The sequence below is a fragment of the Mirounga angustirostris genome, unplaced genomic scaffold (assembly GCF_029215605.1).
Source record: "Mirounga angustirostris isolate CCGP_5_RB_7025 unplaced genomic scaffold, mMirAng1.0.hap1 SCAF_5, whole genome shotgun sequence".
Lineage (NCBI taxonomy): Eukaryota > Metazoa > Chordata > Mammalia > Carnivora > Phocidae > Mirounga > Mirounga angustirostris.
This window is the reverse complement of record NW_026991713.1, coordinates 162444802-162462206: the sequence shown is the minus strand read 5'-3', so window position 1 is coordinate 162462206 and position 17405 is coordinate 162444802. Positions and strand designations below refer to the sequence as shown.

At 43.1% G+C, this 17405-nt stretch overlaps 1 protein-coding gene across 5 annotated transcripts in view; it reads left to right on the top strand.

Annotated features, from left to right (window-relative positions):
• Positions 1 to 17405, top strand: part of XPO6 (exportin 6) — a 102972-nt gene that overhangs the window by 45581 nt on the left and 39986 nt on the right. For all 5 annotated transcript variants that reach the window (XM_064592899.1, XM_064592900.1, XM_064592897.1 and 2 more), the window contains 3 exons: positions 6230 to 6683; positions 9972 to 10098; positions 15770 to 15879. In XM_064592899.1, the coding sequence (XP_064448969.1) occupies positions 6230 to 6683; positions 9972 to 10098; positions 15770 to 15879 (691 nt within the window). The remainder of the gene's footprint in view (positions 1 to 6229; positions 6684 to 9971; positions 10099 to 15769; positions 15880 to 17405) is intronic.

Sequence of the window (17405 nt, the reverse complement as noted above, 5' to 3'; positions counted from 1 at the left end):
ATGAATCCTTAACCCGTCTGGGTTGCCTCCAACTGAGTAAATGCAGCAGAGTTGTCCACGACCTCTTGGCAGGGGTTGCGTACTGCCTGATTCAGAGAAGCTGAAGTTGTCCGCAGGCTTAATTATAATCAAGGTATACTCTCTTGCATAGGTAGCTTGTTGAAGCTCTCTTGAGTTTGCATTGGAAATGCTGCAGCATGAAGCAGAGTCCCTCTGTTCTGTGGGAATTCCTTCCCACTTCGATTAAAATACAAGTCTGGAAAAATTCTTTGTAACCTACTAAAAGACTTTGGAACATTTAAAGTTGAATAAAACCATTTTCATCGAGAACAACTTCAGAGATTCTTTTTTTGAGGGGAGAAAAATAATTGGTCATCTTATCTACTTCAATAATTTTTACCTTGCATCACCCCGTTCAGCATTTGCCCTTGTGCCCGTAGCTTTCTGAAGTTGCGGTCATGGCATACATGCTGTTTTACTCAGGACTTCGGATCATGCATATTTTTCTGCATTTGAATATTAGCTCTCTTCCAGATCACTTTTCCTGGCTGCATGATCTTTCTAGTTGACCTGCTTTCTGGGAAGAAGCATAGGCTTAGGGGCCAGACCTAGGGGCCAGACCTCAGTTTCCATTTCCGCTCTCCTTATTAGCTGAGGAACATGGGGGAAATGCTTAATATCTCTGTATCTTAGTTATTCTAACAGTTTGTAAATGCAGATAATAATACCTACCTTAGAGCTGTGAGCATGAAATGAGAATACGTATGTAAAGTGCTTAGTGCTGCACTATGCGTATAATAGCACATCAAATGGGAGCTGTTGGTCACATAATTATTGTTGTTTTGCCCCCCCCGCCCCCCTTAGCAGTCCTATTCTGGAAAAATTCTTCTGAGCTAAAGAGTAGGGACAACTTCTTTGTTTTGTTTTCGTTTTTAAAGCCACAGTTTATTTCTATTAAAAATGTTCAAGAGACTTTAAATAGGTCCAGGGGCCCAAAGATGTCCAGGTTTAATAGAAGATCATACTGAGATGGTATCTTTTGGTTCCTCCTTTGCTAAAGCCTCCATTTGATTCCGGTTAATTATTTGCCCCGATAATTCTTCTAGTTGGGTAGCGGTGATTTCTCTGACTCCAGCATCTTCGGTAAATGGCCACCGGTTCATGAATGATGAGAAAAGCAATGCCAGAAACTGTCACTGTCATTGAATGAGAGAAAGTTGTACATATGACTCAAGTGGACAGCCACCACAGCAATTCAAAAATCACCTTATTAATCCAGTAACAAACTGGATAAGTATTTGCAGATTGTACTTGAACATCCTTGCGTTACTCTTTGAAACCAGGTCCTCTGATTATCAGCGTGGGTAGCTGAGATCATGATGAGTCTCATCTAGTATTAAATGCAGCTCTTTCTCGGGGTGCCTGGGTGGCTCAGTTGGTTAAGCATCTGACTTGGCTCAGGTCACGATCTCATGGGTCATGGGATCGAACCCATGTGGGCTCTTCCGCGCTCAGTGGGGAGTCTCCTTGGAGATTCTCTCCCTCTACCCTCCAGTGCTCTATCTCTTCTCTCTCAAATAAGTAAAATCTTTTGGAAAAAATGCAGCTCTTTCAGACAGAAGCCGGTGAACACCTTGCAAGATAAGATACCAGGGGACAACTTTTTGATCTACTTTTAACAATAGAAACTAAACCCCTTATTAATAAATCACAAAATCCTCATTTTAATGGCCGAGGAGATGAGGCTGAGAAAGGTTAACTAATCTGTTCGTGTTCATCCCGCATTAGTGTAAGGCAGGAGTTCTCAATAGATCTGGGGGCCCTGGGTCCCACAAGCCCTTTCAGGGGTCCCAAAGGTCAAATATATGTTCATAAAAATACTAAGACGTTGTTTGTCATTTTTACTTCTTCTCTGATGAATATACTGAATAAAACTCATTCAGATCCCACATTGCAATTAACCTTTAAGAAATTATTACTAGTAAAATTTTTTTTTTTTTTTTTTTTTTTTTTTTTTTTTAAAGATTTTATTTATTTATTTGACAGAGAAAGACACAGCGAGAGAGGGAACACAAACGGGGAGTGGGAGAGGGAGAAGCAGACTCCCCGCCGAGCAGGGAGCCTGATGCGGGACTCGATCCCGGGACTCCAGGATCATGACCTGAGCCGAAGGCAGTCGCTTAACCAACTGAGCCACCCAGGCGCCCACTAGTAAAATTTTTATATCGTATTAAAGAACAGGTATAGTCACCTAGGAAGGCGGCAGAAACGTTTTAGTCTTTGTCAGTTGCATATCTCTGTGAAGCCGTTTTTTTCATATACTTCAGCGAAAACAGCATATTGCAGCAGATTGAAGCAGATTAAAGAATCTGTCTTCTTTTAAGCCAGACAGACATTACAGAGATTTCCAGAAACATACAGTGCTATTCTTCTCACTTATTTGTTGGCGGCAAACTACATTTTCTTCATTTAAAAATATTTTATGCTAACATGTAATGCGTTTATTAAGTGAATATTTGAAATATTTGAAAACTTTTTAATTTCTATTTTTTATTTAATTTCTATGTGACGAATATCAACAGAAATAACCTGCATACACAAAAGTTCTTTGACATCCTCAATAATTTTTAAGAGTATAAAGGGGTTCTGGGGCCAAAATGTTTGAGAACTGCTGCTGTGTAAAGCACAAAATACAGTGTAGAAATGTAGCCAGTATTCCACCATCCAGAAATAACACCATTCCAGGTGCCTCTTTATATGTAGTTACAGAGACAGTAAGCTAAATAAAAAGACAAAGTGGCATCATATACATTTTTATTTTTTTATTTTTAGTTTTTTAGAGATTTTATTTTTTAAAAATGTATTTATTTGTCAGAGAAGGAGAGAGGGAGAGGGAGAGAGCGAGCATGAACAGGGGATGGGTGAAATAGGTGATAGGGATTAAGGAATACACTCGTGATGAACACAGGGTGATTAAAATAAAAACTTAAAAAAAAAAACCACCTAGAAAAATTAAGCAAGCATAAGAATCACTTCTTGGAGAGTGTGTAAAAACAGGTTTTTGGGCCACACTCCTCCAGGATCTTCCTCAGTACATGTGGGGTGGGGCCTGATAATTCGTATTTCTGACAAGTTCCCAGATTGTGCTGATGGTGCAGCAGGTAGAAGGAGAAGCAGGCTCCCTGCCGAGCAAGGAACCCAACATGGACTTGATCCCAGGACCCTGGAATCATGACTTGAGCCAAAGGCAGAAGCTTAACCGACTGAGCCACCCAGGTGTCCCTAGAGATTTTATTTTAAGTAATCTTTATACCCAGCATGGGGCTTGAACTCACGGACCCTGAGATCAAGAGTCCCTTACTCTTCTGACTGACCAGCCCTCAGTTTTATTTTTAATAAAAACAAATTATAATTTTACCTGAATTTAACGGGAGGTTTTAAAACAAAAGGGATTACTTTTTCCACAAGGAATGTTAGTTTGTAAAAGATACCTCTAGGCTTAAGAAAAAAAAAAGATGAAAACCAATTCCTTACTACATGTTTTAATTCTAGCCCATATATTTTGAGACTTCTTGCTTGTGAAAGAGGATTGGCTAGCACACCCTCTGTGATTCCTACATCTGTTTAGTCTTGATTCTATATTTAATTCAATGCTTGCTCTGGTCCCCTTGCCACAGCAGCCCCCGTCCTTAATTCTTCATTTTTATTTATTGCTTTATTTGCATGGTTTCACTATTCAGTCTCCTCCCTAAGAAGAGTTTGGGAGGCTGGGGGTGGTGCCTGGGTGGCTCAGTCGTTAAGCGTCTGCCTTTGGCTCAGGTCATGATCCCGGGGTCCTGGATCGAGCCCCGCATCGGGCTCCCTGCTCTGCGGGGAGCCTGCTTCTCCCTCTTGCCCCCGCCACTCGTGCGCACAGTCGCTCGCTCTCTCTGTCAAATGAATAAATAAAATCTTAAAAAAAAAAAGAGAAGAAGAGTTTGTGGGCAATATCTTATTTGAGCTTCTGTGTTTGAGAAGATGTCCTCTTCCTTTGTACTCAAAGGAGAGCTTTGGGTTAAGTTACTCCCTGCCTCAGCACTTGTGGACATGGTACTACTGTTGTCTGGCTTCTTGCGTGCTGTGAGGAAGTCTGAATGTGGTGTTTTCTCCTTTGTGTATGTGCTTTTTTGGCCTACATTTCTTCCTTATTCCTAAAATCCTTAGTATTGATTAGCTTTTATCATTTCTTCTTGGGGCAGAATAAGCCCCTTTCTTTTGTATACACACCTCTTTATTTCAGGTAAGTTTTTTTCTTGTTATAGTTTTGAATATTTGTCCTTTGTCCTCTCTAAAATCATTTTATAGCTTTTTTGCAAGCCCATTTCAGTTTACATGATTTTCTTTAGTCTAATGCTTCTCAAAAGTTAAGCAAGCATGTTAGAGGTTCCTCAGAAAGTTCAAAATAGAACTACCCCACCATCCAGCAGTTGCACTACTGAGTATTTACCCAAAGAATACAAAAACATGAATTCAAAGGGATAATGCACCCTTATGTTTATAGCAGCGTTATTTATAATAGCCGAGATATGGAAGCAGCCCAAGTGTCTATCAATTAATGAAGATGTGGTATATATATGCGATGGAATATTGTTCAGCCATAACAAAGAACGAAATCTGGGGCGCCTGGGTGGCTCATTCATTAAGCGTCTGCCTTTGGCTCAGGTCATGATCCCAGGGTTCTGGGATCGAGCCCCACATTGGGCTCCCTGCTCCGCGGGAAGCCTGCTTCTCCCTCTCCCACTCCCCCTGTTTGTGTTCCCTGTCTCGCTGTGTCTCTCTCTGCCAAATAAATAAAATCTTTAAAAAAAAAAAAAAGAAATCTTGCCATTAGCAATGACATGGATGGAACTAGAGAGTATAATGCTAAGTGAAATAAGTCAGTCAGAGAAGGACAAATACCATATGATTTCACTCCTATGTGGAATTTCAGAAGCAAAACAAGCGAGGAAAGGAAAAAGAGGCAAACCAAGAAACAGACTGTTAACTGTAGAGAACAAACTGACGGTTACCAGAGGGGAAGTAGGTGGGGGATGGGTGAAATAGGTGATAGGGATTAAGGAATACACTCGTGATGAGCACAGGGTGATTAAAATAAAAACTTAAAAAAAAAAAACACCTAAAAAAATTAAGCAAGCATAAGAATCACTTCTTGGAGAGTGTGTAAAAACAGGTTTTTGGGCCACACTCCTCCAGGATCTTCCTCAGTACATGTGGGGTGGGGCCTGATAATTCGTATTTCTGACAAGTTCCCAGATTGTGCTGATGGTGCAGGTCTACAGACCTAACCTCGAGTAGCCCAGTAGTTCTCAAAAATTTTAGTCTCTGGACCCCTTTACTCTCTTTTTTTTTAATTGAAATATAATTGACATATAACACTGTTAGTTTCAGGTGTACAACATAATGATTTGATATGTGTTAAATGTTGCAAACTGATTGCAAGAGAAAGTTAACATCCATTACCACACATAGTTAAATTTTTTTTTCTTAGGATGAGAACTTTTAAAATTTACTCCCCTAGAAACTTTCAAATATACAATACGGTATTGTTAACTAACTATAGTCACAACTGTATGTGACATCCTCCATACTTCTTTATCTTATAACTGGAAGTTTGTATCTTTTGACTCTCTTCACCCATTTTGCCTACTCTGCCACCCAGACCCCTTTATTCCTAAAAATTACCGAGGTCCTCAAAGAGCTTTATGGGTTATATCTATTGATATTAACATTGGGAACATTTACATTGATTCATTTAAGATTTTTTTTTTTTTAATTTATTTGAGAGAGAACATGAACACGAGCAGGGGAGGGGCAGAGGGAGAAGCAGGCTCCCCCCTGATCAGGGAGCCGGGCGTGGGACTCGATCCCAGGACCCTGGGATCATGACCTGAGCTGAAGGCAGACGCTTAACTGACTGAGCCACCCAGGTGCCCTACATTGATTCATTTAAAAAGAGCTGTGATGAACTCTGCATATAAACAAGTGATATGTTTTCATGAAAAATACTTTCTCCAAAGCAAACAAAAATTTACTGAGCACCAAGGAGTATGAATGGCTTTCTTTTACATTTCTGTAGATCTCTTTAATATGGAGCTTAATGAAAGATGGTTTTTGCTTTCTCTCTGTTGTAGTTAAATTGGTTTGTGCGAGACTCAGTAGTGTGTATGTTGAAAGCTCTTTGTATTTCCAGGTGACTTACTGAGTAACCTGTTGCAGAGTCCTAGTTCAGCCAAACTGTTGAATCAGCCAATCCCCATCCTTGATGCGGAGAGTGAGTATATCTGTTCCCTGGCCTTGGAGTGCCTGGCCCATCTCTTCAGTTGGATTCCTCTGTCTGCCAGCATCACCCCATCCCTCCTAACCACCATCTTCCACTTTGCGCGCTTTGGCTGTGACATCCGGGCCAGAAAGATGGCATCTGTTAACGGCAGCAGCCAGAACTGTGTGTTGGGTCAGGAGCGCGGCCGGCTTGGGGTCCTGGCCATGTCCTGCATCAATGAACTCATGTCCAAGAACTGTGTGCCTATGGAATTCGAGGAGTATTTACTACGTATGTTCCAGCAGACTTTCTACCTCCTGCAGAAAATCACCAAGGATAACAATGCCCACACGGTGAAGAGCAGGCTGGAAGAACTCGATGAGAGGTAATGAAAACAGGTGTGGGGTCGGCCGTGTCCTGAGAAGGGGCCATGACTGTTTGTCACGCTGTGCTGCGTAGTGTCTGTAATCCTCTTTGGTTTCAGAGTGTGGGGCTCCTGATGAGGAATGGACAGGTAGGTGTGTACCAGTAAGTCTGAGCTTAGCTGGAAGGGCTAGGGTGGCTAGGGGGATGAGCCGAGCTGGGAAAGTGACTGTGAATTGTGTAGGTGTGTTGTCTTCCCCCCGCTCTGCCTCCTGTCCTCCCTTCCGCCCTCCCCCGCACCCCCCTGCCCCGTCCTCACGATTCGCCTGCAGGTCTGAGGTGGCGCAGGAGCCGAATCTGCTGCTCGTGCGTAGCCAGGAGCGTGGGAGGAGGCCGTGGAGGTACAGGAGCGCTAATGCCCCCTCTTCACTTGATGTTGCCCGCCAGGGTTTACTGTTGGACCCTTCCCAAGGGAAACCGTGCAGTGTAGAGGAATGGTGTTGCTCTGAGCTTCGCACAGACGGCCCACTTTCATCCAGAGACAGAGATGTGAATGAGGGCACATACTCACGTGGCGCACACTTGGGTTTCTTTGTTACCTCCCCTTGAGTGGAGCCGAAAATGACCTCGCTTTTCTTTCTGAAGTACACCAAAAGATGACTCCGTCACGGTACCGTGAGGTGTGGTCTTCTGGATGATGTCCTTTATCTGTCCCACAGCTTTCGGTGATGCGATGCTACCGCCGTGTCCCAGCGAGCGGGAAAAGTGGAAACTTACATTACCAGCATCGTGTTGACTGTTCAGAAACATCCCGGCGGATAAATCGTATTGAGTTAGAAAATATTTATAGATTGCCAGGCAGCAAATGTTAATATCTTAATTCGTTTTCCTTGGCTTGTTTTTTGTTCTGAAGCTAGCAGAGTTAAGGTATTTTCCTTTTCCTTGAAGTAGCAGAATATAAAGTCAAGTGTTTAAAGACCGTCCTAGTGCTTTTTAAATTTAGCAATTTTATTAAGGGTTTTCTAAAATTAAAAACGTGGATTCTTAAGATTCTTTTGGTTTGGTTCCTTGTAAACAAGCTTTGTGTGAAATTTTGTTTGTATAATCACAAAAGAGCTCATAATCCTGTATGGTGATCTGTTGGTTTTATTTTTCATTATTTTGTAATAGCTTCCTCTATGAATGCAAAGGCGTCAGTATGCAAACACACAATTTTATATCCTTTCTAGCTTTCGTTAAGGAAGGCTGTATTTTCGTATGTTAACAAAAAGTCCAGCTGCTCGCACCAACCGCCAGGTATCGGCTGTTCTGAGTTGCACTTGGAGTATAGTGTTCGTGATGGCTCACATTCGGGCGGTAGAGAAATGTGGTCACGGCTTGTCAATGTAATGCTTTTGTTACGTGTAACTTTTGTGCTTTTGGTTTTATATTTTAATCCTGTGCTTCCTCTTGCCCTGAGAAAGCTGAGAGGTGCCCGGCAGCAGAAAGGTGACCTAAACAGTCCTGTGTGCTTGCTTCCTGGCTCTCGGGCCCCCGACCACTCATTCTAAACAGCTAAGTCCATTCTCAGTTGTTTAGGAGCTTCTGACCCGGGGCCTCTGCCCCTCTTCTCCCCCAGTGCCTGTTTCTAACCTACTGCTCATTAGCACCTGTGCCAGAAGGTGGGCAAGGGAAAGAAAATGAGGTGAAATAAAATCTAGAGTTTCAGCTACCGAACGGCCCTTGTCTGTATGCTTCAAAAATTGGGTTGGAGATTGAAATGAAATCGAGGCAGTGCGGCATTTACCAGGACTTCTGTTTATTTCATGGGTGGCGGGGAATTGAGTGCATCTTCCTAATGATGGCTCTGAATAACCACAGCAGAAGATCACGTGATAAGCAGAGCGAGGAAGGAGGAGCTCCCGCTCTTGAGTACTCATGATCCAAGGCATCAGAGAGAAGTCTCCTCGTACTTGACTTTCTCTAAAAACAGCTGGCTCAGATGCCTTACTGTGTCTCAGGGACTTGGTCCCATGATCCACAGAGATGGCCCTTCTCTTTATCAAGCAAATGAATGGTTTTTATTTTTGTTTTTTTAAACTGCTAAAAAGCTTGCACGTACGTGTTAGCTACTAGCCGTGCAGAAGTCAGAGAGGCGGGTTGGCCGCTGGGTCCCAGGAACGGTGCGGGACATTGGATTTATGGACCGATTTTGCTCTTCTAAGTAGTAGTCTTTTTCTTCCCCCTTTATTATTTTGCATAATCCTTGCTTTAAAAAAAAATTTTTTTTTTTTGAGTGGTGAGTTTCAGAATTGCCTGTAGCCATTAATTAATTTTTGACTAAGGCCTGTAGTGAATCTTTATCTTTGTTTATTGGTCTCTGAAATGTGATTTATGGAGGTATGTCCATCTCATTTTCTAATCACCTTTTGGTATTGAGGGGCTTACAATGACAGTTGCTGAAATGTGAGAGTGATGATGTGCTGTGTGTTTAGTAACAGCAGTCTCTTATCCTTGCAGCTGGGACCCACACTCCTCTGGGAAATGATACTGTGAATACACAGGAATTGGGGAGTCACTGTACTGGGAAAGGAAAGAGCACTGGTGTGGGAGTGGATGGGGGTCCCACTCTGCCGTGAGCTGGCTCAGCAACCTTGGGCGGGTCACTTTATCACCCTGGGCCTCGTCTGGCCAATGAAGCACCAGACTCAGTTGTCCCCGAGGCCTGTCCAGCTCGGGCAGCCCTCCTCCCTTATTTTTGCAATCACTTTCAGAGTGGACCGGGGTGGACTTGCGTTTAATTACCCTGGGAGCCAGAGGGCGGGGCAGGGGGGGAGCACGAGCATTAGGTTGCAAGCCTGCATAGACTTTACCTGGATGCCATGCCATTGGTCTAGCCTTGTTTTGTTTTTGTTCTTAGCACATTCATTTAAATACGTTGGCCCCCTAGCAAAGACAAACAGCCTTCCGGACTTGCCACATTGAAATGATGCACATGCTCTGCCCATCGACTTCTTAGTACCTTTTCCTTTCACTTGAATTGGGTCATAACGTGAAGGAGTTAGAATCTGTGAGAGCACTAGTTTATAAGATGCCTTAATAGAGAGTGTCTGAGGATTAAAGTTGCTTTTCTGCTATGTTTCAGGTGGTAATGGAATGAAGGGTTGCCTGACCTGTAGGTAATTGTTGCAGGCCTTTATATTTTTAACTGAAAATGTATTTTAAATCTGTATAGTTCTGTACTGAAAGAAATTTGGATTGAATTTGAGTTTTCTTCTAAGGAGGTGGCTGGGATTCTGACTGTCACCCTTCGTCTTCTTGTCTTACTTAGCTACATCGAGAAGTTTACTGACTTCCTGAGGCTCTTTGTGAGTGTCCACCTGAGAAGAATCGAGTCCTACTCCCAGTTCCCCGTGGTGGAGTTTTTGACGCTTTTGTTCAAGTACACGTTTCATCAGGTAAAACACCAGAACTACTCATCCTTTCCCCCTGAAAAAAAGTCCACTCTGTTGCTTTCAGGGGAAAGAGCTTCTTTATTTCCCAAACATTTATATAGTACTTACTTTGTGAAGATTAACACATGTATCCTTTGTAACAACCCTTGGAGGTGGGTATTCCTAACCGTCTCCATTTTCCAGAATAAAGAAACTGAGGCACAGAGAGTCATTTGCTCAGGGTCATACAGTCAGTAAGTGGTGGGGCCAGGATTTGAACTCATAGAGTCTGTGTTCTTAACCACTGTTTTGTTGGAGAAACAAAAGATGGAAATAGTCTGAAATTAGGGCCTTTAGTTCTATAGCTGTCACTAAAACTCCCTACAAGGAGATTGTAAGTAGTGAAACTCTCAAGAAAGAGTTAAGTTTTGGCAGATCCGCTTTTAGCCCTCATTTTTTGATACTTTTTGAGCTTGTCTTGTATATCAGGGGCTAGGCATATAACCCTCACAAGCAAAGTCTGTGCCTTCATTGAGTTTACATTTTGTGACCCAGCGTCTTTTATTTATATACATATGTATATTTTAAAAGCTTTCTGAAGTAAAATTTACATCTTACGAAATTCACCCATCGTAATTGTACAATTCAGAGATGTTCAGTCAGTTTATAGACTTGTGCAACCATCATCACAGTTGGGTTTCAGACATTTCTATCATATCCTATCCTGCTTGCGCACCTGTGTGTCTGATTTATTTTTTAATTCCACTATAATTAATGCAGTGTTACATTAGTTTCAAGTGTACAGTGTAGTGATTCAACAATTCTGTACATTACTCAGAGCTCATCCTTTTGTGAGTGTCTTTAGAATAAGGTTTTTATTGAAGTATCACATACAGAGAAGTGCACAGATCATACATGGACAGCTTGATGAATTTTCCCAAAATGAACAAACCCATGTCACCGCCACCTTAATCAAGAAATAGAACATTCCTGCCAGCACCCCCTATATCTCTTCCCAATTCCTTCCCCTTCACTTCTCCCCATGTGGAACCCAACCCTGCCTTTAACATCCCAGATTAGTTTTGCCTCTTTGAGAACTTCTCTAAATGGAAGTCTCCAGTATGTATTTGTTCTGTCTGGCTTTTTCATTCAGCGTCCGTTGGTGAGATTCATCTGTGTTGTGTGTGGCAGTAGTTTGCCCTCATTGCTTTATAGTAAGTCATTATCTGCAGATCCATTCCATGGCTGATTTGGGCTGCTTTTGGGTTTTTGGTGATCATGAATGGTGATGCAGTGGATGTTCTCGTGCATGCTTTTGGGTGTCCCTGTGTAGCTCTTTCTGTTGGTGTATCCTGGTGATGACATTACTGGGTCAGTAAGGGCATGTGATTTTATAAGTAGACTGTTTTGGTAGTTTAAACCACTAATGTTGTAGCTGGAAGAGAGACACAGGCCTAGGCCGGGAGGGGAGTGTGTATGTGGTCGAGGGTATGGTGCTGAGCTTGGTTTTCTCAGGGCACATAAAAGTAAGCGCCCCCAGTGGGTAAGGGTGACCTGTTCCTGGGTGCAGTGGGGAAGGTGCAGGTGGAGGAGGACCAGGGTTGAGGAAGTGTCAAGATATCTGGTAGAGGGGCCAGTGGGCGTGGAGCTAGAAGGGCAGCATGCTGAGCTCACCAGACCTAAGAAGGAATGGAAGAGGTGACGAGATGTGGGAGGGTGAGGAGGTAGGACAGAAGCATTCGAGGTGGGAATGTTTTTTTTTTTTTTTTTGAGGTGGGAACGTTTTGAGACGGATCCAGAGAAATGGATCCAGAGGGGACCAGAAGAAAGGATTCAGTAGATACCTTAGAGTAAGTATAGCAGAAATGAAAGAGATGAGCCAGTGCTGAGGTCAGAAAGAAGGGGTTTATTTGGAGAAATGGAATGAAAATGTTTTGCCATTTTGCTCTGTGTGTGAAGTTTTCTGTCTGCCCTTTATGTGCGGTATAGAAAAAAGCTAAATAGAAGTGTTTTTTTTTTTTTTAAAGATTTTATTTATTTATTTGACAGAGGGGTTGCGGGGGAGAGAGCACACGAGCAGGGGGAGGAGCAGAGGGAGAAGGAGAAGTAGGCTCCCCGCTGAGCAGGGAGCCCAACGTGGGGCTCATTCCCAGGACCCTGAGATCATGACCTGAGCCAAAGGCAGATGCTTAACCGACTGAGCCACCCAGGCGCCCCCTAAATAGAAGTTTTAAAGTATGCAGGTCTTATGTCTACTGCTTTGCACCTGGACCCAGTTCTGTGTTTGAGCTCTGGTTATTTCTATGAGGCCTGTGTCCTTGGACTAGTCATCTTAATTTCCTTAGATTTAGTCTCCTCACCTAAGGAGATGGACTGTGGTGGGCACCTTCACAATCTGGCCCAGTGTTCATCATCTGTGGTCCCCTCTCTAGAATCCTCTGTGTTCGTTTTCCGTTGAACTCATAGTGGTGGTTTTATATATTTATATGTGTTATATATTTTTTTTTTATTTGAGAGAGAGAGAGAATGAGAGACAGAGAGCATGAGAGGGAGGAGGGTCAGAGGGAGAAGCAGACTCCCTGCCAAGCAGGTAGCCCGATGCCGGACTCGATCCCGGGACTCCAGGATCATGACCTGAGCCGAAGGCAGTCGCTTAACCAACTGAGCCACCCAGGCGCCCTATATGTGTTATATTTATATACTGGGAAAAGAAATGGCTATGGTCATGAAGCAAACAACAAGCTTCTTTCTCCCTCCATTAGCTGAGGTCACTCAGCCGAGCTCCCTTGTACTCTCTTGGCCTCCTGTATGAGGACCTTCCTTTCTGGGCACAGGCTCTCGGACTGTGGGAGTCGGTATCCTTTGGGTCCAGGCAGAAGCAGATTTGAGCATCAGGCAGAGGAGCAGGAAGCTGGAAGGTGCTCTGTGCAGTTTACTGTAGGCTGGGCCGTCCTTCCCTGGAGAGGCAGGGTGGAAAAAAGATGGCAGGGTGCACTTCAGGATCAGGAGCTGGTGGGAGTAGGGGAGTTTTTTGGGGTAAGATTTAAGAATAAGAAATGAAGTGCTCTCAAGAGATAGCTTTAAGATCTCATCTATTCATTAGTGTGATCTAACTTTATCATAATTATCTGTGAAGTGGGAAAATGTACTTTCCTCTTGTCTAGAGGGTTATGAGTGTACTCAAGTGTTTCTGCCTTTTGTTTCTAAAATTCATAGAGGGGTGCCTGGCTGGCTCAGTGGTAGAGCATCTGACGCTTAATCTCAGGGTCATGAGTTTGGGGCCCCCCATGTTGGGTATAGAGATGACTTAAAAAAATTCATAAGAAATTTTAGTACTGGTCACCATATATTGAAAGAATAGTAATGAGACAAAGATGGTGTTAGTATCTTTCTGTAACTCTTGCCTCTCTCTTAGTTTCTTTTCCTACATTTTTTTTTTCCACCAAAGTATCCTGTCGCAGTGCCTCCAGCCCCCAGAGCTCAGCAGGTGTTTGCCTCCACCATTGCTCTCCCTGCTGAGGTGTGCCTAGAAGTATCTGATTTCTGTCTTCCTGTCCTTCTCTTACCACATCGTCACCAGGTCCTTCTTGGTCTTGCATTTTCAACATCCCCCCCCCCCCACCTGTCCTTCTTACAACAATGCCTGGGGTAGTGTGGCCCAGGGGAGAGGGCTCTGGACCAGGAGGCTTAAGTCCCATATTCTAGTTCTCTTTCTGTTCCTTATCTTGTCACGTTGGGCAGGTGACTTTGCTTCTGAGTCTTGGTTTCTCTATCTGTAAAATGGGAAGAAGAAAAGCACCTGTCCACTTTCCAGGGCTATTGTGAAGATCAAATAGACCAATGCAAATAACCACTGTAAAGTGCTTGGAGAAGGGTGGTATCACTAATTTCTTGAAGAAACTTGTCAGGCTCTTTAGTGATTGATCAGCCCTGGAGTGTGAAAAATAAATCTGAGTACAGGTACATTTTTAAAATGGGTCTGTGAGGGTTCTGAAACATTGGATGACTCCAAAAGTGCAGCCAGCCTGTCATCTTTATGAGCTTAACGATCTGTACCCACAGCAGTTGTCATAGGTGAGATTATGGGCAGTGCACAAGGCCTCACAGTGGGGCCTGCAGGTAGGGATGTGTTTCAGGTCCTACAGAGGGTGTACCTGCCCTTATTTTCTGGTCTTGAGCCACGTGGTAAATCCTCAATTCAGAGGCATGGGAAGGACGTGTATAATTGTAAGGTACTTAGACATAACCATAAACCCTGGGTTTGTGTGGTGACTTTTCCCAAAAGCACTTCCACAAGCATCTAATCAGTTATGTTCTGTGGAGGAGAAGGTGGGTGTTTTCAGATCTAGGAGGGACAGCTGAGTGATCGACCTGCAGGAAGCTCAGCAAGCCACAGCCAGGAAAGATTCCATCTCCTGTCTACAAGCTACCCATATTATCTCCACGTGGCTTATTGTTTTTTCTCCTTATTCTTCGGGCTCATTTCATGTCGTGGACATCCTGGGTTTTGCAAAGGATGAAGTGGAGACAGGAAACAGTCATTCTGTTTTCTGAGGATGGCCCTGTCGGTGATCCTTATTGAGCTATGCATTCCAGTTCCAGGGCGACCCTGTGGGTTGTGAGGTTGGACTCTGCCCGCGTCTGCCCCAGAAAAAGTTAGTTATGGGTACAGAACTTCCATCTCATGCTACCACCCAATATGCAAATCCCACATACACCCTTGTAAGCCTCTGGATTTCCTTGTAGATCCTAAATGGAAGGAAACTGATCCTAGAAGATGATGGTATTATTTCTTTTCCTGTCTGATCCTGCCACCAAACATGGGGCTCAGTGAAGTTGTCACAAATAAAATCAAAGAGCTCTTGGAGGTAGCAGGAATTTGAGTGGATATAGAAGGGATTGGGGGCTGGAAGTTGAAATCGAGTATGTGTGAGAAGGACTACATTTTGGAGAACATAGTGCCAAGATTTTGCATGAAGTAGAATCTCAAGGCTCTTGAGAAATTGGAGCACTAGGACCCTACAGAGACTCGCTCTTCTCTGCTCACTTTGTCTTTATCAACACCTGGTTAGAGATTGCTATTAGCCTGTTGGACACCCCTTCTTCTGCAGAGGAGATAATGCCTGAGGGTCAGAAGGAAGCTCATTTTCAGTCTGTTTGTAGGAAGACTGCAAATGTTACTCTCCTAACCTTCAGATATGTAAACTTGGTACCTTCCGAGCCACTGCCACTGGGTTTTTGGTTTTGTAAGGGTATGTAGTGGAAAGAGCATTGGCTGGGGGTAAAGGGACCTGCTCCTACCCCTGACCTTGAATAAATCATGTCTCTGGATCTCAATTTCTTTTTCTCTAAAACAGATTTGAATCGGATGATCTGTGAGAGCCCCCCCCGCCCCCCGCCCCAGCCCGAATCAATCTTAGATTTAAAGATTGGCGTCTGCTCGGCTTATTTTGTAATTCAGTTTGTCCTGCATAGTATCTCCCTAATGATGTGTTTGCGGCACTCTTGTCTTGTTAGGATCACCAGGGCCTAGTCGTGAAGACCATCTAAAAGATACCAGTTGTGGTTACCGGGAAGCGGAGGGAATCTAGGCTTATGGTTGCACCATTCTGGTGGAAATAAACACTGGTGGGTATGTTTCTAAAGAGGAGTCGCATTAAGTAATTTCATTGTCTGGATTTCTTTTGCATCATAGCCTACTCATGAAGGTTACTTCTCTTGTTTGGATATCTGGACGCTCTTTTTGGACTATCTGACAAGTAAAATTAAAAGCCGTCTGGGAGACAAGGAAGCAGTTCTCAACAGGTAAACCCCAGAAACATTGATAAATAGAAATAGACAGTTTTGCCAGTTTTTCTTGTGGCCCGAAGGGATAGCCATGCAGCCAGACCTCTTCAGTGAGACTGGGTCATGTAAAACTGGTTAAGTAGTTATGTCATTACGCATTTTCGTATTCTTTTTTCATGTTCTCATTTTCTTAAAACATTTTTTTTCTGATTAAAAAAGTAATTTGTATTGTTAATGTTTTAGGTGTGACAATGTTTTCATGGGTTTGTTTTTATTTATTTATTTATTTATTTTTAAAAGATTTTATTTATTTATTTGACGGAGAGAGACACAGTGAGGGAGGGAACACAAGCAGGGGGAGTGGGAGAGGGAGAAGCAGGCTTCCTGCCAAGCGGGGAGCCCGATGCAGGGCTCGATCCCAGGACCCTGGGATCATGACCTGAGCCGAAGACAGGCGCTTAACGACTGAGCCACCCAGGCGCCCATGGGTTTGTTTTTAAATGGCCCTTATTTTAGAGATGAAAAACTGAAGTATTTATTGGATGAAGTGATACGACATCTGGGATTTGCTTTAGAGTAATGCACTGGGGATAGAGGGAAAAGTGGGTTGGCCATCTGTTGATAATTGATGTTGACCTTTATTGATGCTAACTTGGGGTTCGTTATATTTGTGGTCTTTTTGTATGTGTTTGAAAATTTCCTAAATAAAGTAATAAAGGCTTGTGAAAAATAAGTATTTTAAAAACTAGGAAAAGATAGAAAAATATAAAGAAAAGTTACCCATAATCCCATAGTCCAGCGAAAATTACTTTTGTACTTTTTATTGTATTTTTCTTTTTTAAGATTTTATTTATTTGACAGAGAGAGAGAGAGCGAGAGCAAGAACACAAGCAGGGGGAGTGGGAGAGGGAGAAGCAGGCTTCCTGTGGAGTAGCAGCCCGATGCGGGGCTTGGTCCCAGGACCCTGGGATCATGATGTGAGCTGAAGGCAGACGCTTAATGACTGAGCCACCCAGGCACCCCTTTTTTATTGTATTTTTTAAAAACAGTAAATGGGGAAATGTTTTTTCCCCCGTGTGTTTCTCAAGGTCATTTTTCTTATAGGCATAAAGTGTATTTCCTCTACACTATAGTTATTTATTTCAGAAATGAAATAATGAGCTAATGCTTGGCACATTATGAATGCTTGCTCAGTAAATGGCATCAGTGGTTCGTGGTGGAGGTAGTGAACACCGCTTCCCCAGAAATGTGCCAAATGGAGGTGGTGAGGCGAATCCCCGCCTGGGAAGAGGTTGGACTGACCTTCTCAAACCCTTTGTATTGCTGAGGTTTTATGAGTTTTTCAAATTCTAAATAGAATATTTACATTCCAAGTTTAAACATTTGCACTTTTGTTCCCAAAACATTATTTTTGTGATTGCAAAATAGCTCCATGTTGCTATGGTGTCAGGTCAGATGTGCTTTATGGGTAGTATATTCGTGTATCTGAAACTTCATTACACAACAGTAGATCCTGTTTTTGGTGAATTTGCCAACTGTAAGTG